Raw genomic sequence first — 26769 nt, forward strand, 5'->3', positions numbered from 1 at the left:
AGGTGAATTTTCTTCCGCTTTTTAAAAAAGACTATTGTGTATTTCCACATATTCTAAAAAGAGGATCTCCCTCCCGCCTTTGTAATTGGATGGGAGGAAGAAGAAATTTGCCAGATAGTGGTAGGATTTTTGAAATGCAGAGAAGGGTGAGCAGTGAAATTGACAATAGTCTAGGACCAGGGTGAGCCAGTCCAGGTCTCCCACCTGTCAAGAAAATACTTTCAAAAGCATGACTTGCTGCATAAAAGTAAGGTATGGCAACTAAATTGTTATGGTTGAAGACCAAAATATTGTTAGTAGCAGTATAAATAAGGGTTTTACTTTTATTATTTTCTATGATAATTTAAATGAACAAAGTGAGAAAATAAAAAGGTTCCCTTGGCAAGTAATGAATGACAGAGCTTTGTGATGCTCTGCCTGCCTGTCTGACAGGCACCTGCATGCAGGGCAAAGCGTTTTCATCCAACCGACTCCTTACATAGCTGGTCACCCAGGTCAGAGAAGCCAGGGAGCTAATGATCGTATCCAGCTTGTGATGGGATATTGTAACTACTACTTGCATCTGTCACTGTTCTAGGCATTAAAAAGGGCAAAATCACCAGCAAGTACGTATTTCTATGAGGGAACCTACCCCTATCGGTGAATTCCAACAAGAGAGTGTTTCTTCTTTAGAGAGTTTGGAGAACTTTCTATAAGTCAAGTTGGTTCTCAAACCTGTTTTTCAGCATAATGATTATTTCCTAGAGGGTAAAAAGGAGACGTGCCATGATTGGATCAGAAAGCTGGCGGGGTGAAACTTTAATCGGCTTTGCTGCCTCCTTTCAGTCTAGGGTCCTTAGGGCAGCTTCCATATGTGGCAGGGATTTCCACCCTCCGCATTTGTAAATGATGCCCCAAGGATGCAGATGGAAAAGACCATTTCCTTTGGGGTTGCTCACTGTGACTGCGGCCAAAGGTTTCTTTCCAGTTACCACCCAGATGGAATTTGTAGCAGCTTAGAAGTCCTGGTGCCGACATGATAAAGTAAAAAATATTGAATTTCTATGTGTCTATGTGATTTCGGCTTTGATCGTCATTTTTGATTATGTAATTAATCACGTCCATGTCTGTCTGAGCTTGGTGCTCTTGGGGGCAGACACTTTCCCATTATTTTAGTCCTAAATACTTTATTTAAAAGGAATCCGCAGTGTGAAACTTTAGCCTAGAAAAGTCAACATTCACTCTGCCCACCCCCCACCCCCCCCAAAAAGTAGCACACTGAATAACTGAGTTCCTATTTTATGATATTGCAGGAGTTTGACCAAGATGATGGCTGCAGTCATTCCATATTGGTTAAAGAAGGAGGAGATTCAAATGGTGATGGACAAGATTGGCAACCCAGGACAGAAGGTACCTTGGCTTCTGTCCTTGAAGTGTTTAAAGCGATAACATGGACTATTTAGCTTTCTCCCTAATTTCAGAAGTGCTCAGTGCATAACTTTGGAAACACAGAAAAGCACAGAGGGAATGAAAAACACTCATAAGACTATCCTTTGCCCATATGCGAATTAGTGAGTCTTGTCAACTTGCTCTGCCAAAACGGGCATCCCTCTGCACGCTCCGTGTCCCTTTTCTTTATTCTACGCCACTCACCTCAGCCAGCCATTCTCTGGCTTTTTCCTTTTTTTTTTTTTTTAATATGATTCTCCAGCCCCTTCTCGCTCTGCCCCCGAAAACTTGGCCGCGGGGTTCAGGATCTGAAGGAGGGGCTGATGCACAAATGAAAATGTTACACAAGAAATACGACTTTAGAAGGCATTGGGAGCCAGGTGGAGACCTCTTTCTTGAAGAGGCACACCGACTTCTCAGCTTCTCGCCTGGTCCGCTTTTTATTTACTTGAATACACATTTGCCCTTTAGCAATGCATACAGGCAGGTCAAAGGTGAAGTTTGGTAAACAGTGTAAGGATTAGCAGGTTCGGAAATTGCCTGGAGCCATTGAGCCCACAGCAGGGCAGTATTACACTGATTTTCAGCCCTGCTGAATATCAAAGTCCATTGCCCTCCCAATGTTTTCTTTTTGCATTAATATGCTAACTGCTGTTGGCTTTAGCCTCTGGCACCTCCGCACCCCCCACCCATTTTTTTTTTCCTCATACAACCTTCCATCAGCAACAGGGATCTGTTCCCTTTCAGATCTAAGCATTTGTCCATCTGCTGCTGACCCAGAGCTCCTGCCTTGAGGGGAAGTTGGGGGGCTGAACAAGGCACTAAAGCTCTAAGTCCCAGTCTTTTATTCTATGAGGCCATAAATCTGGAATTTTCCAAAACAATGATCCATTCCACATATGGCATCCCGTCATATCTACGAGCACCCTTGCATTGAACAGACCACAGGTATTTGCAAATTTTTGCGTCAGAAATTAGTCACCATAGCATCACATCTGTCTATCACATTCCACCTATTAACTTCTTAAATGAAACGTTTATTCAAATGGCTGCCGTTTCTCTCCGCAGTTTTCTGACTTCCATTTCTAACACGCCAGGGAAGCTGCCCCACTGTTGTCTTTTTCCTCTCGTCCCTGGCAGCCTCCCCGGGGTGAGGCGGCGCTAGCCAGGCCTCAGCCTCCTCCTGCCCTCTGTGCGATGCTGTCCTCTGCTGGCAGCCTTCTGGAGCTCACGCGGAATCTCTTCCCCAGGCTGAGGGCGGAGAATAATTTAGTAACATTTGAAATGATTCACACCGTGAGCCCTGAAAGACCAAATTAAAATAAACAAATCCTGGCCCCTTCCAAGCAGTCCTTGAAGTTGGCCTTTGACTCCCAAGAGTCAAAGCCAAGTTCTCAGATGCCCGGTTGTGTCCCAGGCACTTTCCAGGAGGTTAAATAATACATTTACTCGGCTCAGTTTGGAGATGACTTGCCACTTGAGATGCTAGTAATTCTTTTTAAATCGATTTGTAGTATTTTTGGTTTTCATATAGGAGCCATGATCCTTATGCAGCATCTCCAGGAAGCTCTTGTGGCTTTAAGCTTTAGTTACTTGGATTACAAATTTAACAGAAACATGTATGTTTTTAACTTTACTTCTCATAGTTGATACAATCTTCAGTTGAGCTAGTTAGTTACTCTGTTGGATCACAAAGTCTAAAATAAAAATGTTTGGAGCATTACAGTGCATTGCTTCCATCTTAAATATCAATACATTGCTTTAAATCCTATTTACATGTTGTTTCTAACATACGCCAAGTGGTTAATGTTGAAAGCTTTTGCATACTTTATGAAGACCTTATCATATACCATAGGACTATTTATTCTGTTGTAGTCCTATGTAATCATTTACTCTATATCTGTTTGCTCATTGTAGTCTATTTAAGAGGGAGCATCACTAAGATATATGTATATATAATCTCCATAAATAATCTGTCACTCCCATAGATTTTAACAAATAAGTACTCCTGCACTATGCATTTGCTTTATTATAAACTTTTACAGATGGTAATGTGTAAAATACAATTTATAGACTCCAAAAAAAGTCCCTCATCTTTTTCCCTAGTATAAAAATCTTGCATTCCTCAATCAGCTATTTTTCCAGAACATAACAGACACAAACCTTGTAGGCTGGAAATAAAGCGTGTACAACTGCTCTTTTCATGAGTGAATAAGAACCCATTTCCTGAAAATTGCTGGACTTAAACTTTTAAAAAAGAATTTTTATTGATTTTTAGAGAGAGAGAAAGGGAGAGGGGGAGAGAGAAACACTGATGTGAGAGCGACACATCAATCTGCATGCCATCTACCAAGTGTACAAGCAACCTTTTGATGCATGGGATGATGCCCAACCACACCAGACATGGCTTAATTTTTACTTTTTTTTTTTTACTACAGTGTATATCCATCAAGATTTTTAGTTGCAGATAATAGAATCTACTCTAGTTGGATTAAAAAGGAAGTTTTAAAAGATATTAGAAAATTCATAGACCATTGAAAGCCAAAGTAGAAGAACAGACTGTAGGTTGTACCATCAGAAAGAATTCTCACAACTATATCACAAGCCCGGCTGCTACTGACCCCCAACCAGGCTGCCGCTGCCCCAATAGGGAGCTGCCTCCACATCCACCTAGGATCCTCTCTGCTGCACGCACATCAGCAAAGAGGATGCCTGCACCTCATCCTTTTTCATGTAACTCGAGTGAACCTGTCTCCCTATTGGCAAAGGAGGCTGGAAAGTGCAGTTTTTGAAAATTCTTTGTTGAGACTTATGATTTAGGAAATTATCAAAACATGGAGTGGTTATAAAAATATTTTGAAACTAGCCCTGGTCAGCATGTTCAGTGGTTAGAGCACCAGCCTGTGCATGGGAGAGTCTAGGTTCGATTCCCAGTCAAGGGCGCATATCTGGGTTGCAGGTGCAACCCCTGTCCCCAGTCGGGGTGCGGGTGAGAGGCAACCAATCAATGTCTCTCTCACATCACTGCTTCTTTCTCTTTCCATTTCTCCCCTGCTGTCCACTCTATCTGGAAAAAAAAATCAATGGGAAAAATATTCTCACTCCTTGAGTGAGGATTTTAAAAATATTTTGAACCTTTGATACCCATCAATTTAAACAGAACAAGCAGAAAACAAAAGAAAGTGAGACTTTTCAGGAGAAAATATTTTTTCTTTATTGAATGACTTAGGCTAAGCCAATTTTAAGTTTTCATTTTAATAATGGCTTTAACATTACAAATAACAACCATTTCCAGGCTTCCTGAATGTCATTTTTACCATTTTTGTGAGGAAATTGTTTCTATGTTTAAATGTTGCCTTTTAGTTTTTCTACTGTAACATTTTCTGATGGGGTTAATTTATACCTTATGTGGAAAGATGCACTCAGACAAGAGCAAGCGTTTTGTTTTTACATATGACAATGCACCATCTTTTCTGGCCCACTGGGCAGGTTCAGGGTCTCCCAAACCACTCACAGCATTCAAGAGACAAAACAGACAACACATTTGTATGTTCCCAGCTGATTTCAGAGTCAGCACATTTTATCATTTCTTTTCCCACTTAGGACCAACAGTTTAGGATGGGCCCATTATACACACACACACACACACACACACACACACGTGTATGTATATATGCTAGAGGCCCAGTGCACAAAATTCATGCACTCAAGGGGGCGGGTCCCTCAGCCCGACCTGCACCCTCTCACAGTTCTGGAGCCCTCGGGGGATGTCCGACTGACAACTTAGGCCCGCACTTCCCGGGGAGCTGGCCTAAGCTGGCAGTTAACATCCTTAACACTGTCAGGGAGGTGGGAGAGGCTCCCGCCACCACCGCTGCACTTGCCAGCCATGAGCCCGGCTTACTGACCACCAGGGGCAGCTCCTGCGTTGAGCGTCTGCCCCCTGGTGGTCAGTGCATGTCATAGCAACTGGTTGAGCGGTCTTAGCATGTCATTAGCATATTATGCTTTGATTGGTTGAATGAATGACCAGACGACCAGACACTTAACATATTCAGCTTTTATTATATAGGATAATTGATTGGATAAATTTTTAATTATTGATTATAGATTTTGATTGACTGTTGCTGGGGCTGACCAGCAGACCCTGAGTGATGGATGAATGATTACTCTGACACATGATTGCTGTGAAAGAGAGGGCTGAGGGACTGCCTGGCTATAGGAACCAAACAGCCTCGTTAGCCTGCTTCTTCAGGCTTTTACTGTACCAGCAGTTTGAGATAAAGTTTATCTTTTATCTTTTAGATACAATCAGTAGGGTAAGTAATCTTGGGAGGACACATGTGCCTGCAATGGCCTTTAAGCAAGGACACCTAAAGCTTAAGCATAAAGAGTCTGGTAAGCACCTGAGGGTCCACACGTGCACAGGTCAAGGAACAGAGAGGGCTGCCTTCAGCCCACCCCCTTTTTACAGAATTTTCCTCCTTACAAACTTTCCAACCAAGTCTCCCATGCTCCCCCACAGAGTATAGATTGATTATAGATTTTTAATTATTGGTTAGAGAAATATTTTTAATTATTGATTATGGGGGGGGGGTAGAGATATCGATTAGTTGTCCCGCTTATTTATGCATTCATTGGTTGATTCTTGTATGTGCCCACACTGGGTATGGCCCCAAAACCTTGGCACATTGGGATGATGCTCTAACCAACTGAGCTACCGGCCAAGGCTGGGCCCATTGCTTTTAACAGTTTCTTAAAAAGCAAGTATTTCTTATACTTGATTATTGTATCTTTGTTCTCGGTGTGAAAAAGAAATCAACCAATTAACAGACTTTGAAAACATTAAATTTGCTTAAAAACATCTGGTTTTCTTAGTCTTCAGTCATTGTAAAGACACAGTCATTTTTAAGAACATTCTTGTGAATACACTGCACAGTCTTCTAACTTCCATACAAAGCACGAACTGCACCTTGCTTTGTGCAGAACATCCTTTCCACTGACATTTAGTTATTAGGAAGGTTTGCTGCATGTTTTTCTGTCTCTAATGTGCCAGCTCGGTGCTTGCCCTCCAGGATGATTACAGGATGTTATGAAAGACATCCATCTTCCTCTCAGGTCCGAGCGTGGCCCGGACACGCCCCACAGCCTCATGGGTGTCAGTCGCTCCGTTTCTAAAATGAAGGGCTCGGACTAGGTGACCTCTATGTTCCTTCCAGCTCTACACAGTCATTCCAAGCCTCTCATTTTGTGCTTCCTAGTGTGGTGATAGGATCTTTGAAAAGTTTTTTTAAAAATCAACCATTGCAAAAAAACTTCATTTTTAGTGACATGTCCTTTGCTATCATATAATACTAGAAAACTTGCAATCAACTTGTCTTATTTGAGCAACATCAAGAAAACCAAAGCTAGGTACATTTTCATGGTACTACGTAATATAATATTGAATAGCAAAGCTAGTAAATACTATTATCATTGTAAACAAAACTTTTCCTTGTAGAAATGTTTACTGGTTTTTAATGCTAGTCTCATAAATAACACAGGCACAAAAATTGAACAATAAAAATGCTTTTGTTGTGGTGGTTCTTGTATGTATGACAAAATATCCAAAATCCTTTAAAAATAATAAAAACATCATTGTCTAACTACTGTGCTGTGCACCTGAAACTAATGTAAAATAATAATGAATATAAACTGTTAAAATAAAAAAGTTCTTTTTTTAAAAAAAAACACACCTTAATTGAGATAATGCTGATAACCATAGCTATTAAGTAACTTTCCCAAGGTCACCAAAGAAGTGGAGGAGGGATGTAGACCCAGACTCGTGCCCTGCTGTTGTCTTCCCTGCTAATACACACTCTTCCCTAGCAATCGACCAGTGGAGCTGATTAAAACGGTGGCTCTTCCGGGCATATGCAGACTGAACCAATGCTCTGACAGATCCATGGACAGGACAAGCACTGCGTCCTCCCTCTGTTCCCGCATCACAATGCTTGTCTTGCTGTCCTCTTTGCTTCCTTATTTATCGGCTCTGTGAGGCCACAGCTGCACCTTGTTTATTTCTATATCTTTAGCACAAAGCCTTGGGCTTGGCATACACACTTAATACAATTTTGTTGAATAGAAAAAGAATGAATAGACAGACAAGCTTAAAGTACAGGCTGTTTTGGCGTGGCTCACAGTGGTGTTTTAGGTTTTTTTAACGTGGTATGCTGTAAGCAAGCATGGATCCTACAAATTGGAACTTCCTATTTTAAGGGTTATATTGAATCATTCCATGGAATCAGACAGGAGCTGACCAAGTTTACAAATACGAGCAAGCTCCTGAGGTAATATATAAATTATCTCACTTAATTCTCACAGCAGTCCTCTGAAGTAGGTGTCGTTGGTTACACTTTACAGAAGGTAGCCTTGTTTTTCCTGTCCTAGGGACAACACTGCTTGCCATAAACTACTTTACGTCTGGAAAGTTTTGCCATATGATTTTTTGCTCTCTAAGAAAGCATTTATTTAAGACCTATCATATGTTGGACAGAAATGATACAAAGACGGCTACCTCCTGGTTAATTCCATTCTGTAATAATTAAGAACAGATTCGCCAAATAACCGAAAATAAAATACTTCTCTCAGTTACCATCGGACTTCATTTCTTTCTTCTTTTTTCTACTATTGTCACATGTTCCTATAGGTGTCGAGATTATTGTTACTTTTCCAAGAGACGTCCATCATGCCCAAGAGATGAGCCAAGAAGATTTAAAAGAAAGCAAGTAAGGAATATTCTTTGAAGTGTTAGGACGAAATTTAAGTATGAAATGATATTTGCATGACAACCTACATTTTTAGGAAGACCACTAAAATGTAGAAAAAAATCGCCTGAAAGCAGGAGTCATAATAAATATTACTGTGGCGGGGCCCAGGGAAATGTGTGTGGGCCCTACGGTTTCTGTTGCAATGACTCATCTCTGCAGTTGTATCTTGACCGCAGCCATAGATGATTAAAACAGCCGGATGTAGCTGTGATCTCATAAAACTAGGAAAACAGACGGGAGCCCATGGTTTGCTTTCCCTGCACCACAGCTGCTTGAACTGTGGTCTGTGGTCCTTCTGTTACCAGTCCACGACGAAGTCAGTATAAACATGAAAATTTAAACACTTAAAAAGTTGCATAGCAATTTCACAGTCATCTTATGTTCATGGATCTGATAATGAAAAAAAAAATGGGGCCTTTTTTTTCAAATTTTAATTTTTTTTATAGTAATTCACTTTTGTTGTTGTTGTTAATTATCACCTGAGGATATTTTTTCCATTGATTTTTAGGGAGAGTGGAAGGGAGGGACGGAAGAAGGGAGAAAAAGAGAGAGATTGATGTGAGAGAGACACATTGATTGGTTGGTGGGGATTGAACCTGCAACCCAGGTCTGTGCCCTTGACCAGGAATCAAACCTGAGGCCCTTCGGTGCATAGGCCAATGCTCTAACCACTGAGAACAATGGCCAGGGCTGTAGAAATTCACTTTTATTACATTTTACAAAAGTGTCAGTCCACAATAGGTTGGAAAGTTTCAGCACCGATCCTTCACCAAAGACAGATTGAGAAGCACTGGCTGGTTAATGCCTTTGGAGAAGTAAAAGGGTGCCCTTGGCCACTCTGATTTCTCTGCTCAAAAGGAGGGAGTGGGAAAACTCAAGTGTGGGTGCAGAGGGCAGGCGGGGTGGGGAGCAGGTTGAAGGGTGGCGAGGTCTTGTCCTTTCAGGAACGCAGCCATCCTACTCAGCAGCACCATCTGGAAATGGTTCTCCAAAGTTTCTAGTGATGTCAGGCTGGGCTGAGAACCAGAGATCTGGAAGACATGGAGAACGAGTTTTGAATCAAGTCATTTCCTCCCCCTTTTAGTCAGATAACCTCAGAGCATCAAGAGTGGGCACAAGCACCTTCTGTTCCTCTTCCAAATGAAATTGAGATGATGGACTTCAGAACAAAGATGCCAACCACACAGCCTTTACTCCTGGAGACAAGAGAAAGCCCCCAGGAGCTCTGCAGTGAGAACCTGGCCTTGTTACCAAGACCTTGCTCAGAATCCCACATCCCCAAGTCTGTAGCCAGAGATGTGCCGTACCCTCTGAAAGGCCAGCAGAGAAAATCTGAAGGTGAGTCCACAGATTTAAATGCACAGCGATCCCTTTATCCTTCATTTAACAAATGTTTGTTTATCTTTTTCCTGAGTGCTGGAAGATCTTTCCTGTGAACTCATGTTTGCTGATGTTTATCTGTGGGAACCTTGGGGTCCACACTGAGGATGCTTTCCTGCAGGAGCTGAGTTTCCCACTCTCTCGGCTTAAGACTCGTGTCCAAGGTAGAGGCACTGAGGCCAGTGTTTCCCCTTAGGGCAATGCTGTCTTTGCTATTTGCTTTCCACTGTCTTGAGACAATCGGCCAACCACCTGGGACAAACATGTCATCCAAAAAGCTACATTTAACGGCTTATTATAATGAGGGAGATGGCTCGGCATGCGAACTGTGAGGCATTGCACCAAACAAAGGGGAGATAAAATTATAAGATTTAGGGGGCTGGGTAGAGCTTAAGTGAATTTTAACTAAAGCAGTATTTTATTATAATTAAAATTTTTTTATTGTGGTAAAATGTATATAACTTAAAAGTTAACTATTTTAACTATTTTAAATGTATAGTTTAGTGGCATTAAGTGCGTTCACATTATTGTGCAACCATCCCCAGAATGTTTTCATCTGGCAAAACTGACACTCTCTACCAATTGAACTCTGTAACTCCTGCTCTCCCCTGCTCCGTAATCCCTGGTAGCTCTTCTGCTTTCTGTCTCTATGAATTTGATTACGCTAGGTACTTCATGTAAGTGGAATCATACAATATTTGTCCTTTCGTGTCTGGCTTGTCTCAGTTACCATAATGTTGAAGCAGTGTTCGGACAGGTTGTACGCAAGGGTGTTCTCATCAGGTCTGGGCTGTAAAGTAGACCCAGAGTCTTCTTCCTTAAAACCAGCAAAGTTAATTCCGGCTCTCGGCAGCCTCGCTTCAGCCTCCTATCCTGCCTCTCGTCCTCAGCAGCATGATAAGCAGCACTAAAGCCTTCCAGTCCCAGGACAAATAGGGAAATATTTGCACATTCTGTTTCTTTTCCTGCTGGAACGTTATGCCATCCTTCAGGTGACACCCGAGATACCACTTCCTCTGGAAAGTCTTCCAGAACTTCCTGAAGACTGGAGGCATCACCATTCCTTTCTACTCTCGTAGGATCCTGGCCCAATCGGCTGCACAACACTCATGTTCAATTGTCACCATTTGTTTATATGTCTGTCTTCACCAGATCACAAAGGCAAAAACCACCACCCTTCGAGCACATGGCACCAGGCCTGGTGCGTAACTATTAAAAAACGTGTATTGAGTTAATAACAACAATAACCATTTATTGAGTGTCTACTATTGCAAAGCACAGATACGCACTGATGTAGGTAATATCGCACCCTTGTTTTAGAAATGTGGAAACGGAGCCCCAGAAGCCTGAGAGTGGGCCCAGGTCACACAGCCAGGGAATTACAGAGGCTGGGCTCCAACCTGGACCACCTGTCTCTGAAGCCAATGTGCTTAAGCGTCTTTCCGTCTGTGTTCAGGCTCATCCCTTCCTCCTGAGTCCCTCTTCAGTTACGAGTAAAGGAAAGGATAGGCATAGTTAGTCCTGTAGTGGAGAGGGTTTAGGGAAAAGGAGGGGCAGTGAGGTGGTGCAGGTACAGACTGGCGGAGTGTGGACGGAGAGACTGAATTGGCCATCAGGGACACACCTCTTCTCCTGGCCACACCACAGGGAACCTTGAAGGTGTAACAGAAGTAACTGCACACACCAGACGAGCACACTTGGTTAGGTCAGCATCTTAGTGGACGCTGCTTATCTGAAAATGTCAGCTGCGGTTCCCCAGGCCGGTCCTCGCCTCCAGCCTTTTTAAAATTTGTTTAAATGCCATTTTAAAAATTAGGCAAGCAATATATGTTGATTAAGAAAAATGCAGGAAAGGCAGATGAGCAAACTACAAACTAAAAAGCACCAATAGTATTCCAAGACCATTTCCCCTAGAGTGTACTTCCATACGTCAAGATAACATGTTTATCATGATCTTGCTTGATCATTCCATTGACACCGTAGCTATGAGAATTTAACACTTTCACATTACTGTCCTCACACATGGGCAAGCCCCAATCTTCTCAACCTTTGTATTGAAAAGAAATCGACACTGGGTGTGTCCATTGTTGTGACTGGGGAAATATTGGTTATAGCTGAGCTCATTCGTGCTCTGTGATTACCTTTTCCTCCTGCTGAGACATGGAGTTTACTTATTACAACGCTGCTGAAGGCCCCGTTTCCGTATTCGCTTCCTTTCAGTGTACCCGAGCTAATCCCTCCTGGTGCTGGCTGATGGACTGTAAAATGCACCTCAGTTCAGGCACCTGCAAGGCGGGTCATCGCCTGGTTAGTGTTTCTTAAGACATTGCCCTGGAACCCTCTGCCCTCCTCTTTCATTCTGTGTTGCTTGGTCTTTGGCCCCACGGACCAGCTCTCTGCCTGGGGCTCCCTCACCTCCGTCCTTGGCCTCCCGCTGCCGTGGACCCCTGTGTCCTGGATACTCAGCGCCCCCCTCCTGTTTTGCTCCCCCCTTTCAGGGGGCACATTTCCAGTAGCTCCCGAGGACAGTGCAGTGAGAACAGTTTTCATCGCCCCTGATCCTCCGAGCTCTTTACTGCCTTGCCGTCTGTTTTATTCTCTGTATTTTCACGTTAGAGGCGTTCCTCGCAGAGCCGTTGCCAGGCGGGGCGGGTTGGGTGGGGGCTCCTCGCGGCGAGTGTCCCTGGAGAGGGATTGTCCAGCTTCTGCCCGGAGTTGTGAGGCGGCTTCACCTGCAGCGGGCGGCTGTCATCCCCTCCTCTCATCCTCCCCCTACCCCCATGTCTGCTCCCAGCTGCTCCTCGCTCCTCGGCGTCTTCGTGCCAAGCTCTCCAGAGGGTCACGCTCCCGCCGCCAGCCAGGGCCGGAGCAGCGCCTGATCGGGGCAGGGCAGGCAGTCTGCAACCCCTCCGACGCAGACTTACATGCAGTCCCTTGTTTCAGCCTCCGCCCTCCTCACCTTCGGAGGTGCCGTGTCTTCGGGGCCTGCTCCTTGTTCTCGTTTCTCTCCCAGGCCTCCCCTCTGCAGGCAGTGAGCAGGGTAGAGAAAGCTGGCAACTCATCGATTATCATTCACCCATACGGGTTTCACGGTCCGAAATGTTGTTGATGTTGCTCATCGCTCTTTTGTCTTCAGGGTTCTTGTTGTTCTTATTCACGCCTTTTAAAATTAATTTCTTTGCTGTCGTTTTAGTGAGGTTTGTGAGGAGTGTGGAGAGAAGTTTGTATGTTCAACCTTTTAACTGGAATTCTATATACATTTTTTAAAAATAGATTTTTATAGATTTTTTTTTTTACAGAGAGGAAGGGAAAGGGGTAGAGAGTTAGAAACATTGATGAGAGAAACATCAATCAGCTGCCTCCCGCACGCCCCCTACTGGGGATCAAGGCGGCAACCAAGGTACATGCCCTTGACTGAAATTGAACCCGGGACCCTTCAGTCCGCTGGCCATTGCTCTAGCCACTGAGCCAAACCGGTCAGGGCTGGAACTCTGTATACATTTTAAAAGGTTTTCACATTACCTACCGGAAAGGTCTTATGTCTGCATTTTCACCTGAGCGTTTGAGTGCCCTTCTACCTCATGTCATTCCTTACCAACACTGGATACTATTTATCCAAATATTTATAATAATACCCGAAAGATTTCTTAACTCAGAAAGCCATGCATGTGAACCCGCTATAAATTGTATTCAGTTGTATTTCTGGTATTAAGTTGTAGAATCTTTTCAGTAGAAAATCTCAACCTCTAGACCAGTGATGGCGAACCTTTTGAGCTCGGCGTGTCAGCATTTTGAAAAACCCTAACTTAACTCTGGTGCCGTGTCACATATAGATTTTTTTTGATATTTGCAACCATAGTAAAACAAAGACTTATATTTTTGATATTTATTTTATATATTTAAATGCCATTTAACAAAGAAAAATCAACCAAAAAAAATGAGTTTGCGTGTCACCTCTGACACATGTGTCATAGGTTCGCCATCACTGCTCTAGAATATGACCTCTATGAGGGCAAGGAATTTGTCTTTGTTGTTCACAACTATGTTGCCATCTTCTGGGACAGTGTTGGCCACTCAGTAGGCACTTGATATTTGTTGAATTAGGCATTAAGAATTGCGGGAGGTGCCTTGGCCAGCTGTGGCTGAGGGGAGTGCCCGTGCCCCTCCAATGGGATCCTCATCTTAGGTGAGGGAGATTTCACATAAAGTCGCCAGCTTTCTTGACAATGGAGATCTCGCAGAGATGGATTCCCCATCTGGCATGGACAGCACCAACTAGGACTTGGCAATGGGTGGCCCGTTAGCTGGGGCATGTGACTTCAGTTTACCACGGTCCCCACCTGTCCCACTTCACTCAGGTGTGTGAGCTGCTGTGACTCTGGACACACTGGCACTTTCGGCTTCAGTGTCAAGCTGTGGCGGTGGATGGGGTTTGGGGGACCAAGCCTAGAAGACAACTAGGCTTCAACTACCTAGTCAACCCGTCTCCCCCTGCCACACAGCTCCCCTTCAGAACTTCAGATGGATGCCAAGTATGAGTTCAAACAACAGTTGGGAGACGATTATACATGAATGTTTTGACATTTCTGCACAGTCCAGGCTTTCTGAGCAAAAGGCACTAGAAAACTAGGTTGCAAGATGATTGAATGATAAACGGGTCTTAGCCATTAGAGCGAGTGTGCTGCTCCAGAGAGATTCAGACTTGTTTCCTCAGGAGCTGTTGGCTCACCTTCTAGGGCAATAAAGCCCAGAGACGACACTCCCCTCTCTCCTGGAGACAGTTGCTTGCATTTCTCGGGAGGGAAAGATGAGTCGAAGTGCCGAACACTCTGTATAAACGCTGAGTCGCGATTTCTGTGCTCATTCCGGTGGTGCAATGTGCAGGTACGCACCTGCTCTCAGTGCGTGGCCCTGTTGGAACTGGTGCTGTGATGCCCTGTGAGTAACAAATGCTCTGTCCTCTGGTCCAGAGATCTCATGTTTCCTGCCAGGATGTAAATATAAACATATATCCACATACATATATACAAATGTTATATATAAGACATGCATGTAACATACATGGATGAGAAACAATATTATATATAAAACAACAACCCCCTCTAGTGGAAGTAGCCTAAGGTTTTGTGTAATGAAACCATACCCCCCTCCACATGGATTACAGCTGGAATAACTCTCAATTTTGACTTTTTCAAACCTCAGCACCAAGGTGACTCCATACCCAAACTCTGGTGTGAGGCTGGCTGTGTTCACTCTACTACTAAGAATGTCTAACTTCTGTTAAATGTTCTTGTTGTAGAGTTTCCTGCCTCTGATATGAACTACAGCAGCCGAAGAATTGAGGTAAGATTAGTTTTAGTGTTACTGACTTAAGGATTAACACCAAAGAACTTTTGTTGTTGGAAAAAAACTCTATCAAAGAACTCAAAACCAAATTTCTCAGCAGTTATATCTTGGAAAAATGACAATTCACATATAGTTTATAGAGTAGCAAATAATTTCTGGGTAAATTATACCTTGCCTTGTATATTCTTTTTCTAGGGTGTTTCCTGTTCTCTAGATAATGACATGAGGAGCTCTCTTAGACATATTTAAATTTGTCTTCTTAAAACATATCTAGAAATTAGGTCATTCTTATTTCCAGTGGCAGAAAGATTTGCCTAGTTATCTAATATATCAAAGAAGCATTTGGAAAGATCCTTGCAATGCTCTCAACTGTCTAACTCTTCTGTATCCAGGAGCCATTGAGAAAATGCCTAGGTACTATGCCTAGGTACTTACTGCTCATTGTTGTAAAAGGGGTTTATTGACCAAAAAAATATGGCTTCTCTTAGGGAGATGTTTAAGCACTGGGAGACTCTGTCTTTATTTCCTGTTATTTTTTTTTAGAGATGGTAGAAAATCGTCAATAAAACGAGGGGATTATACTGCATCTCGCCTGGTTCTAAAGCTTAATTAAATGTCTGGTGTCAGGGTCCTTTCCTTTTCCTTTCCTCTTAAACACAGGTGGCAACAGAATGACAATGAAACATACAGCTTTCAATTGCCACTCAAGATCCAGCCCACAAATATTCTGCTGCAATTAGGTATTAAATCTGTATGCACAAGAGAAGGACTCAATGAATAGAAGCACGGAATTTAAGAGTTTATAGCTTAATGACCTGAACACTGAACAGTATATATTGGGTTACACTGACCTCTAGAGGTTGATAATAACAAAGACTAGCTTATTTTGAAATTACTTGTAGGGCAAAGGAGAATTAAAAACGGTCAGGGTTGCTAACTTTCAAGCAGGTAGAGTAGCCCATTTTAAGGCACCCTCAACAAAACAGTTCAGCAAAACAATGAGGAGAAGCTGTGTTCTGGATACAAATTCTGAGTTAGTCTGTAATTCATTGTTAAACTAAGTGTTAACCGCAATTTTAAGCTATTCTAAGTGGAAATTTTAAAAAAAAATCTTAGATCAATTCTTTGGAAAATAAAGAGAAAGAAGGAGAGAAATAAAATGTCTCATCTTATATTTTAATGCTTACATTATAGGGCCCTTCTTTTAATATAGAACCATGAATCTTTATGATAATCTTGGTTTTTAAAAGTATTATTTTACCTTGGTTCTAAAAAACAACCCTGGAATGAGCTTTTAGTGTTTGTTTGTTTTTAACTTGGAGGAAAATAGATAATTATGTTTAATTGTTTTTTTGCATTTAGCTTTTAAAATTATTATCTCAATGATAGCTTTGTACTTCCTAAATACAAGGCCTCCCGAAAGAGAATCTTAGAATCTCTGAGGATTACTTTAAACCAGTTAATATGATATTTGTATATGTTTCTGTACTCATTAGCATCTCCTCTCTTTCCTTTTAGTTCCCTCTGCCACCATTGTCATTCTTGCCCACGAGACCTGGTCTTCTTACTACCCCCCCAAATCACAAGTATCAAAAAGAGAGAGAGAAAAATCTTGTATCTTTCGAACCTAAGCTCTCCGAGCCTGTTAGTCGATCTGATGAGTTAAGACCACCAAACAAGCAACTGGACACCTCATTCAAGGTGTCTGTGGCTCAGACTCTCGGGTCCTCCAATAGCTCTATTTGGTCCAGAAACATGTGCTCTTTTTGGAAGGCTGACCATCACAGACAACACCCGAAGATGGAGGAGAATGGGAAACTGAAGGGAACAGAAGGATGTGACAAAATTCAAATCTCTCACTTTGAAAAAAGGCAGTCTTCGGTATCCTTTGAGAATTTGAAGGAAGGCAGCTTTCCTGCAGACACAGAAGTGGATATGGACTGCCCTGGCAGTGAAATGAGAAAAGCAGAAGAGAACTCTCAACGTCTTTCATCGGGGAAGATAGAGGGTTCCGTAGCCAGAAACTGTGAACAAAATCCAGACGTTGGATGTACCATGCCAATCAAGTCCCCAGAAGCCCAGCATTCAGAAACAACTCTAAGCAAGGATAAAGGGACTAGAAATGATAAAGATGATTCAAAAAGCGCTTCAGTGCATAAAGGTGAACTAATTGAACCAAACCATATTTTAGAGGAATTTACTGTACCTAAAAGTTTGTACAATGTAATCCCTGACAGCCCCATTGAAAGGCTGCTGGAAGATCATTACAACATGAAGACACATACAAAAATATCAATAGCAGAGGCAAGCAAATCAGAAATGAATGGGATAGTGCCTCTTATCCACATCACTTTCCCTGGAGATGAGACTCCCAAGGAACCAGCCGTAGCAAAGCCAATCCTCCAAAAAAGAAAGGGCGCCCTTCATAACAACAGCTTCAACATACGTGCACACCAAGAAAATGACAGGCGTATGATGAAAACCCATAGAAATAAGTTGGATCCAAACACCAAGACCAGTCACAGGACACCTCAGAATGTCATGATTTCCATTGATGGTCCCATGAAGCCTACCGTGCATAAAACCGACATAAAAACTCAAGTTTTCCCTTCTTTGGGGCTTGTTGAGCCCAGACCTCAGCAATCACCCAAGTTTCAAAGGAGAATGCCTCAGATAGAAAAGAAGCAATCAACTTACTGGGCTCTGAAACCTAAAAAGCAAACATTTCCTTGCATCTGTAAAAATCCAGGAATAAAAAAGTCTTTAGCTCCTATCCCTGTTCAACCAATAGAGCCGAGACTAAATTACCTAGATCTTAAGTATAGTGACATGTTCAAAGAAATCAACTCAACTGCTAATGGACCTGGAATCTATGAAATGTTTGGGACCCCCGTTTATTGTCACATGAGAGAGGCCGAACGGCATGAAAACAAATATTACCGAGAGATATGCTCAGCTCCGTCAGGCAGATGTGTCAACGGTAAATGTAGATCTTCACACGGTGAGAGGAGCAGCAGTAGCAGAACAAGGTTTTCTCAGAAAAGACAACATGCTAAACCCCAAAAGGCTTTGCTTGGAATTAAACACAGGCACAAAAGTTTAATTTCCAAAGAAAAGGGTTGCAAGGCTGTAGGTAGCAAACTACAAGACTCTGAAAATGGTGGTGGTATTTCAGAACCAGAGTGGCAGATGATGTCTTCGGGAAATGACTTCCTGTCTTCCAAAGACGAAATTCAGCCCATGAACTTTACTCAGACTCATGAACAGTCCCCTGAACAGAACAAATCCCTTCCTGTCTCAGATTTGTCCATTGTTGAAGAAGTCTCTATGGAAGAGTCCACCGATGAAGGAGACATTTCTAACCATCAAATTCTTCCCACAAGCCTCAGAGACCTGCATGAACTTGAAGAGCTATGTCACCAGACCCCCTTTTCCCTTTCAGAATACAGCAGGGCAGTGCCCAGTGAGAAGAGTTTCAACAAACATGTACCACAAGAAAAGCAGAATCTAGCATCTCTTGGTAAAATAATTGCCAACCAAATCTTGACGAATGATGTAGAGTTTGACAGTTTGACAGATCCATCTAAAACACTTACGCATCTCTCTTTCCAAGACACACAAGGAAGTGCATCTTCTCACACATATCAACGTTGGGCACATTCTTTGGATCATGATAGTTTAGCTAATACGTCAATTACACACCAAACATTTGAAAAAACTTTAAATGATGCAAATTCAATTTCCCAAGAAAATCTCGACTCTATGAAGAACCAAGAATTGACAGATGAACTATTAGGTTGTCTAGCTGAAAAACTACTAGCTCTTGATGAGAAAGATAACAACGCTTGTCAGATAGTGGCAAATGAAACAGATCCTGAAAACATAAATCTCATCTTCAGTAGGAGAGGAAATACCATGCAAGAGTTGGGTGGAGAGACAACCAATGTCAAAATACAGGTTGGTATAATTAGAATCAATGATTTAATTGGGGTGGGAAAGGACCCTAGGGATAAACTGGTTCAAATCCCTTATTTTCAAACGAGGAATCAGAAAGTGTAAACAATTAGTTTTGTCCAGGTCTCGTTGGTTGCAAGTTTGGAATTCAGGTCCTCTAACTCTCGGGCTAAAATGTTTTTATTATGCTGCTTTACTTCTGGAATTCTGATAGCCCACACTACAATGGAAAATTTGGGGTATGTTAATACTATAACAAAACTACTTATTTAAATAGATCAATGTTTTTATACAATGATTAAGTTTTTAATCAACAAATATCAGCAGTGAGATAATTATGGCTAAAGCATTGCTCTCAGTGGTGTGTGAGCAGAAAGAAATTAATATGGTGTGCTGAAGGCCTGGGATGGGAGCAGGTGTGGGCTAAAAGGGGTCAATGGAGGGGGGAAAAGGGACATCTGTAATACTTTCAACAATAAAGATAAATTTTTTAAATTAATAAAAAACATTTTAAAAAAAAGAAATTAACATGGGCCCTGAAGTGGCTCACCATCTACTTCACACTATATCAGGATCAGGAATAAATAGTTTAAATAGGTGATCAGAATACTAGGTAAATAATTATACCATAACTAGTTATTAAGAACTTACCATGTATGAGTGAGGGCATCATATTGCCCCCTTTATATGCTTCGTAACAGCTCTACGAGATAAATACTAACGGTACTAGCAAGTCCCCATGTTGCAGATGAGGAAACTGAAGCTTATTACCCAGTCAGTGATGGGGCCAGGCATTCTGATTCCAGCCTCCCACGTTTAATCACTTAGTCACTGTGGAGATATTCCTTGTCCTGAAAGGCCAGCTCTGCCTTCATGGCGATCTTGGTGTCTGCTGGGCGGTAGATTGTGATTCAGAGAGGCCTTCAAGCTGGGGTAGGAAATGGGGGTATGTGGTGCTGGTGTGACTGAGATGGGCCTACCACTCTGCCATTTCAAAAGGAAAGAAAAGCTAACAAGCTAATAAATATAATCATTCAGAGCCCCATCTGGCAGTCCTAGAGTAAAACACTGACTTTCTGTGACCTTTTCTTTTTCACAAAGCGGTTAGCTTTCAATTTGGATAGAGAAATGTGAAAGGGTGGGAAGGAGGCACCCGAATGACCTTTTGGGGGCATGCACGCTCATTTGGGAGGAAGGTGACCCTGCAGGTTGTCTTGTTCGTGAAGGCCCTTCACCATGCCTCGGCATCACCACCATCATTTATTTCTAAGGACTGGTAAAGAGAGCAAAACAAAGCATGTAGTCAGGATCAACCAACTGGAAAACATGATCTGAATTCTACAAAGAGATACTTGTTTCCTCCCTTCCAGGGCAGGGCCTCTCACAGCTTACTGTGAATGCAAATCTCTTGGGGATCATGTTAAAATGCAGACACTGATTCAGTGTGTCTGGGGCCTGAGATTCCGCCCGTCTAACAAGCACCCAGGTGATGTTGATACAGCTGTCTGCAGATTCTCCCTTGAGTATCAAGGGTCAGGGCCATGCATCTTCAGTCTGTGGCACCCGATCTTGACTACTAGATTTGCTTGTTGTGGTTGTGGGTGTGTGCATGAGAGAGTATCTTATCTGTATGTATGTTTGTGTGTAAATGTAAATATGTGTATGCAAGTATATGCTTATGTCAACATGGGTGTGTTTGAGTGTGTATGTTTGTGGAAATAAATGAAGAACAAAGGCTATTTTGTCAGGGCTCACTATAGCAAAGAAGTCGGCCACCATCACTTACAGTTGGCAACAAGTCCAAAGTAGGCAGAGGAGTGGGAACGTTTCATAGTGGAAAAAGGGAAGGCTTCAGGTATGACCTGATCGGAGGCTGTTGGCATGGGTTAAGTAGAAGGGGCATCCTATGTAACTAGTTAGGGGTGCATATTTGCCTTTTCCTAGCTAGCTGACCCTAAGTTAGAAGGAAGGAAGCCACCTCTTCTCTTCTCTTAGAGTTTAATGGTGACTTTTCTTTTTATCTCATTCTTCCAGAGACATAGTAATGGGTTCAGAATATATGACGAGGATAAATTTCTCAATGACAAGAAGATATTTTCTGAAAATAGTTTAAAGTATGAAGAAGCCATCCTGTGGACCAAGGGTGAGATCCTTGGGAAGGGAGCCTACGGCACAGTAAGTTAAATGGGGAACAAGATGAAATCCCAAACCCCCACTCCTCCTTGACCCCTCCCTCTTCTTTAATACTCTGAGTGAGCCCTCCCCTCCCCGCCCCACCCCACATCATACTCTTTTATTTAGAACTATTTCAGTTGGGAGTAACAGGAAACCCAAACAAACTGGCTTAGGGAAAAGGCGGTTCACTGCTTTATGTAACTAAAGGATCTCAAGTAGGTCTGGCTCCGGGCACAGGTGTTTCAGGGGGTGAAACAATGTCCTCAGGATCTGGCCTCTGTAATCGCCTTCCAGCTCTCATTCTCAGGTTCCTTGTGCTTGTACAATGGCCATCACATTTCTAGCCTCTCCTTCTAAGTTCAAGTCCAGTGGGAAAGAAATCTCTTTGTTCAGCAGCTCAGAGTATGTTACCAGAAGTGGGGAGAATCATTGCTGAGTGGAAAAAACAAAATGTTCCTTACATTTTGTGAATTGGAAAAAAAGATCACTTGAAGTCCTAGCAGTATTGATAGTATTTACATAGATTGGTAAAGAGAAAACTGTCCCTCAGATAATGCATAATACGCTTCTAGCTGGAGACATTTGAGGAATCAGTGAAAAGGGAGGAAGACATGGCAGAGGTGACTGCTGAATTTTCTCAGGACCTGCCTTCCTCTGTCTCCTTTGAGCTTTAGTGCCGGGGCTGACCAGCAGACCCTGAGTGACGGATGAATGATTACTCTGATACACGTTTCTGTGAAAGAGAGGGCTAAGGGACTGCCTGGCTAGAGAAATCAAACTGCCCCTTTCACCTGTCTCCCTAGGCTTTTATTGTAACAACAGCCTGAACTAAAATTAACTTTTAGATACTATCAGTAGGGTAAGCATCCTTGAGAAGACACATGCATCTGCAGTGTCCTTTAAGCAAGGACGTCTAAAGACTAAGCATAAGGATTCCAATAAACACCCGGGAGCTTGCACGTACACTTGTTTGGAAAGATCAAGGCAGGGGCGGTTGCCTTTAGCCAACTCCCCCTGGAGGTTCCAACCTTTCGGAATTTACTCCTTACAGGCTTTCCAACCAGGTCCCACGCTTCTCCACACTTTAGCACTGAAATAGCCCCATTTTAGTTATTACACAAGGAGCTTTCCCAAACCACCATCTCAGTTAGTCATTGTAGATATCTGTGAGGTAAGAACTGTACCTCAGCTTTGTAGATGAGAAAAAACTGAAGTCACAACTGTTATACAACTTACCCAAGTTACACAGCTGGGGATGGGAGAAGCCAGGATCTAATCAATACAGTCCACTTGTGATATGCACTCACCATGTTGCTCATCCCCATCTTAGCTTCACTGAAACGCTGGTTATATTTAATCATAGGTACTGGTTTGCTTCTAGGTATATTGTGGTCTAACTAGCCAAGGAGAGCTAATAGCTGTAAAACAGGTGGCTTTGGATAGCTCTGATAAATTATCTACTGAAAGAGAATACCAGAAACTGCAGGAAGAAGTGGATTTGCTCAAAGCGCTGAAACATGTCAACATTGTGGCCTACTTGGGGACATGCTTGGAAAAAAATAACGTGAGCATTTTCATGGAGTTTGTTCCTGGTGGCTCAATCTCTAGTATTATCAACCGTTTTGGGCCATTGCCTGAGATGGTGTTCTGTAAATACACAGAACAAATTCTGCAAGGTGTTGCTTATCTCCACGAGAACTGCGTGGTGCATCGAGATATCAAAGGAAATAATGTTATGCTCATGCCTACTGGAATAATAAAACTGATCGACTTTGGCTGTGCCAAACGTTTGGCCTGGGCTGGCGTAAATGGCACTCACAGTGACATGCTTAAGTCCATGCATGGGACTCCCTACTGGATGGCCCCAGAAGTCATCAATGAGTCTGGCTATGGGAGGAAGTCGGACATCTGGAGTGTGGGCTGCACTGTGTTTGAGATGGCCACAGGCAAGCCTCCGCTGGCATCCATGGACCGGGTGGCAGCCATGTTCTACATTGGCGCACACAGGGGGCTGATGCCACCCTTACCTGAACACTTCTCAGAAAACGCAGCGGACTTTGTGCGTGTGTGCCTAACCAGGTAAGGAACTGATGGCAGGAGGAGGAAGATAAATGCCCAGAGATTTCAAGCAGCTCACATTTCCCCTGCAATATATGGCCCATTCGAACCTCCACTCAAATTACGAAATCAAGGAGCAATTTTGTACCAAAAGGAATCATTAGTTATTTTGGATGGCTGTGTGCCTTATTGTATCAGAGGAAGAGCCTCCTAGAAGGGGAGAGGTTTTTATTTCTAAATGATTATATCACTTTTTTCCCAAAGTATTTCATTTCCACCTGGGCTATTCTTAGTGGTTATTTGTTCCAAAACTTATCCAAAGATGCCAGTTTAACCAAAAGAATGCCTTGGAATAGGTCATTGCAGATAACTGTTGTCTGGTTCATTCATTCACTGACTGGTTCATTGGCAAAGGCTTTTTGATTTCTTGAGGGGGAAAAACAAAAGCACAGTTGTACTAATTGAGCAACTGTCTCCCTTTACTGTATACTCTCCCAAGAATGCCCCAAATAGAATCATTTCAATTAATCACCAGCACATATTTAAATGTCTCCTTAACAGCCTTCGCTCTGGATTCCTGTGCCTTGAAATTTTAAAGATAATTGTAATGCTGGTTAAAAGTGCATTAAGCTTTTTAAAAAATTGTTATTTTACTTGTGTATAAATTATACCCTAAACAAACTGAACAAAACCACAATGTGAAAAATAGGACCTACTTTTTAATCATAATAGCTACTGTTTTTTGAACAATTACTTATGTGCCAGACATTGTTTAGCAGCTGTATATACATTATGCATTTCTCCCAACGAGTTAGGCATTACTGTTATTTCCATGTTACTGATGAGGAAAAAGTCTGAGTCACTTGCCTAAGATCACGCAGCTGAAAACTGCAGACTGGGCTCAATCCATCTGTTTGACTGGCAGAGGTTGTACTTTCTTCTTCAAGTTGGCATTTTGAGTCAAGTCGATCTGGTTGGCATGCACATTTTTGGATGTTGCTTCTAATGTGTTTTCCCTCACCTAGGGACCAGCACGAGCGCCCCTCTGCTGTTCAGCTCCTGCAGCACTCCTTCTTGAAGAGAAGTTACTGACTACGCACCAACACTTTCTTTCCAGTTCCATTACAGACCCGGTTGGTTATTGCTTCATTGTGGGGATGATGTTAAAGGACCTTGTTTTCCTACTGGAAAGTCAATCTAACCCAGTTTAATTAGATCCTACAGTGTTGCTACCTGAAAAGTTTGTTACATAGTCTCTCTAAGGTTTGGGCACGATTACTTATGTATATGAGAGAATGTTTTAAAACAATAAAATCCCCCCACGTATTCCAGTGTTTACAGTTTTGACTATCCAGTAACTATAATCTCTATTGCTTATACAATATTTCTTTTTATTTTTGTCCTGTCTATTTTAATGTCATTAGTTTAAAATAAATTGTGAAAACAAAACAAAAAATTGTACTTAATTGCTCAGTGGGTAGACACATTTAATTTTTACAAAAGAGACGAGAAAGGTGAGAGGTTAAAAGTAGAGACACACTAGGCTGTGTTTATTTTGGGCTACAATCTTAACCTTGCAGGTGATGGGAGCGTCAAGGTTAACAGGAAGAGCTAAAGGCCTTAGTATTTCACTATCAGAGGGCCCCAAACTCCTCTGAAGTCTCCAACTACAAGAAGCGGGTTATATTAAGTGGCCTCATAAACCTCAGACTGCTTTTCCTATAACTTATAGTATGATTTGAGGTCTTCACTTATTGGTAGGGTGAATTAGATCATTGCCACATGTAGTACAGCTAAACCTAGTCCACTGGTGGGATAAAGCTGGATTGGATAAGGGGAGAGGATCAGCATGTATAACTTTCAGGGCACCCTGGTCACTTCACTCCAAGAACATCCCCACTTAGGCCACTCTCCACCTTCACATCCCAAACACTGATAAACCTCACCAAAATGAACAGGGACAAGTTGTCAAAATTATTACAAGCCCTTGTTTTAAGTTGGTGGATTAAGCATATTTGATAAGGTTTCTATAGCTGGATTTTTTTTTTTTAAACTGGCTATCATATCAACATGTCACAACTACAACCTTGAGGTGCATTCTAACACCAGTTGTCAGACTGTTAAAGTCAAGCTGCTGCTTCAGGTTTTGAGAAATACATGTGCAATGAAGTCCAGCTGAGGTAAAACAGGTTTTACTTTGGTCAACATGCTTGCATGGGTTTCTGTGAGTATACTTTCCTTCTTTCTCTCCAATTTGTACAGTTCTTTCTCAATTTAAGGGATATGTTGTCTCATTTTACTTACAAGCATATCTCATTTTATTGAGATTTGCTCTATTGCATTTCACGAACGTGTTTGGTGTTTTCTTCTTTCCCTCCCTCCCTCCCTCCCTCCCTCCCTTCCTTCCTTCCTTCCTTAGAGAAAGTGGAAGGGAGGGGAGAGAGAGAGAAACATTGATGTGAGAGAGCTACATCGATTGGTTGCCCCAACTGGCACCTTTTTTTTGTTTTTTACAAATTGAAGGCAAGACCCTCCACCAGCAAAAGGTTTGCAACTCACTGTATTGCAGTGCTTTAGTACCGAATCTGTAATCTGAGTTATTCCTGTATTTGTGTATCTACATAACATGAAACATTTTGCTTAAGTAGGGCTTACATTTAAAATTTTTAGTTGGGATCTTTAGTATGATTTAAAATCTGAGTGGTCTTACCTTATTTTGGAGCAATTATTTACGTTCAAGCCTATTAAACCTTATGGGGAAAGGGCAGGGAGTCAGAGGTTTGTACTATGTATACAAATCACAGTGAGGGGCACGTGTCTTTGGTATTAACAAACCTATCCCTCTTTTATGGATATAGAATTCTGAAGTATTAAACAGACCTTTCAAAACTTTAAAGTTTCGCCCTAGCTGGTCTGGCTTAGTGGATAAAGCATTAGCCTGTGGACTGAAGGGTCCCAGGTTCGATTCTGGCTAAGGGCATATGTCTGGGTTGTGGGCTCGATCCCCAGTAAGGGGGGTGCAGGAAGCAACCAATCAATGATTCTCTCTCATCATTGATGTTTCTATCTCCCCTCCCTTCCTCTCTACAATCAAATATATATATGTATACTTTAAAGTTTCAATAGGCCAGCCTTGGTCCTAAGAAGAGCTTTCTGTTGGTCAGTTAAGACATGAGATTGGAATTAGTTCTCATCATTGCCCAAGTGTTTAGAGCTTCCTCGGTAGGGTCTGGAAGGAGACTGGGAGTGCAGATAGGTGGAGTTGGGAGGGATCAGTCACATCGTTAAATTTTACTCAAACAAAACTTCACTGGGATGCTGATAAACCCACCAGTCCTGTTAGTGGTTTTGATTACATTAATGGTGTGAAAAGCTTTTCACTTGGCAGTATTGCCTTCCCCTCTGACCACCTCTATTTTTACCAAGCACAATGCCCATTTTCACATTCAGGGGTGCATTTCATTATGGGGTGACTCTTCCTGTATGCTCTGGGCCCCAAGCTCAACCAAAGGAAATATAACTCCCCACGTAAACTTCTAAAAGCAGTTCCAGTTCTATGGCCTTTGTGGCCATTTCTCAGCGGCTGAATTAGGAGTTGCCATAGTGGGAAAGAGACATC

General features: G+C 42.4%; 1 protein-coding gene across 1 annotated transcript in view; it reads left to right on the plus strand.

The window, feature by feature from the left end:
* Positions 1-24593, plus strand: part of MAP3K19 (mitogen-activated protein kinase kinase kinase 19) — a 38565-nt gene extending 13972 nt beyond the window's left edge. Inside the window, exons 5-12 of the mRNA XM_006767736.2 lie at positions 1293-1389; positions 8117-8195; positions 9322-9575; positions 14917-14960; positions 16482-18920; positions 20952-21092; positions 22474-23171; positions 24176-24593. Coding sequence (XP_006767799.2) covers positions 1293-1389; positions 8117-8195; positions 9322-9575; positions 14917-14960; positions 16482-18920; positions 20952-21092; positions 22474-23171; positions 24176-24242 — 3819 coding nt within the window. The 3' untranslated portion in view covers positions 24243-24593. The remainder of the gene's footprint in view (positions 1-1292; positions 1390-8116; positions 8196-9321; positions 9576-14916; positions 14961-16481; positions 18921-20951; positions 21093-22473; positions 23172-24175) is intronic.
* The last annotated feature ends 2176 nt before the right edge of the window (positions 24594-26769 follow it).

This window comes from Myotis davidii, unplaced genomic scaffold (assembly GCF_000327345.1).
Source record: "Myotis davidii unplaced genomic scaffold, ASM32734v1 scaffold923, whole genome shotgun sequence".
Lineage (NCBI taxonomy): Eukaryota > Metazoa > Chordata > Mammalia > Chiroptera > Vespertilionidae > Myotis > Myotis davidii.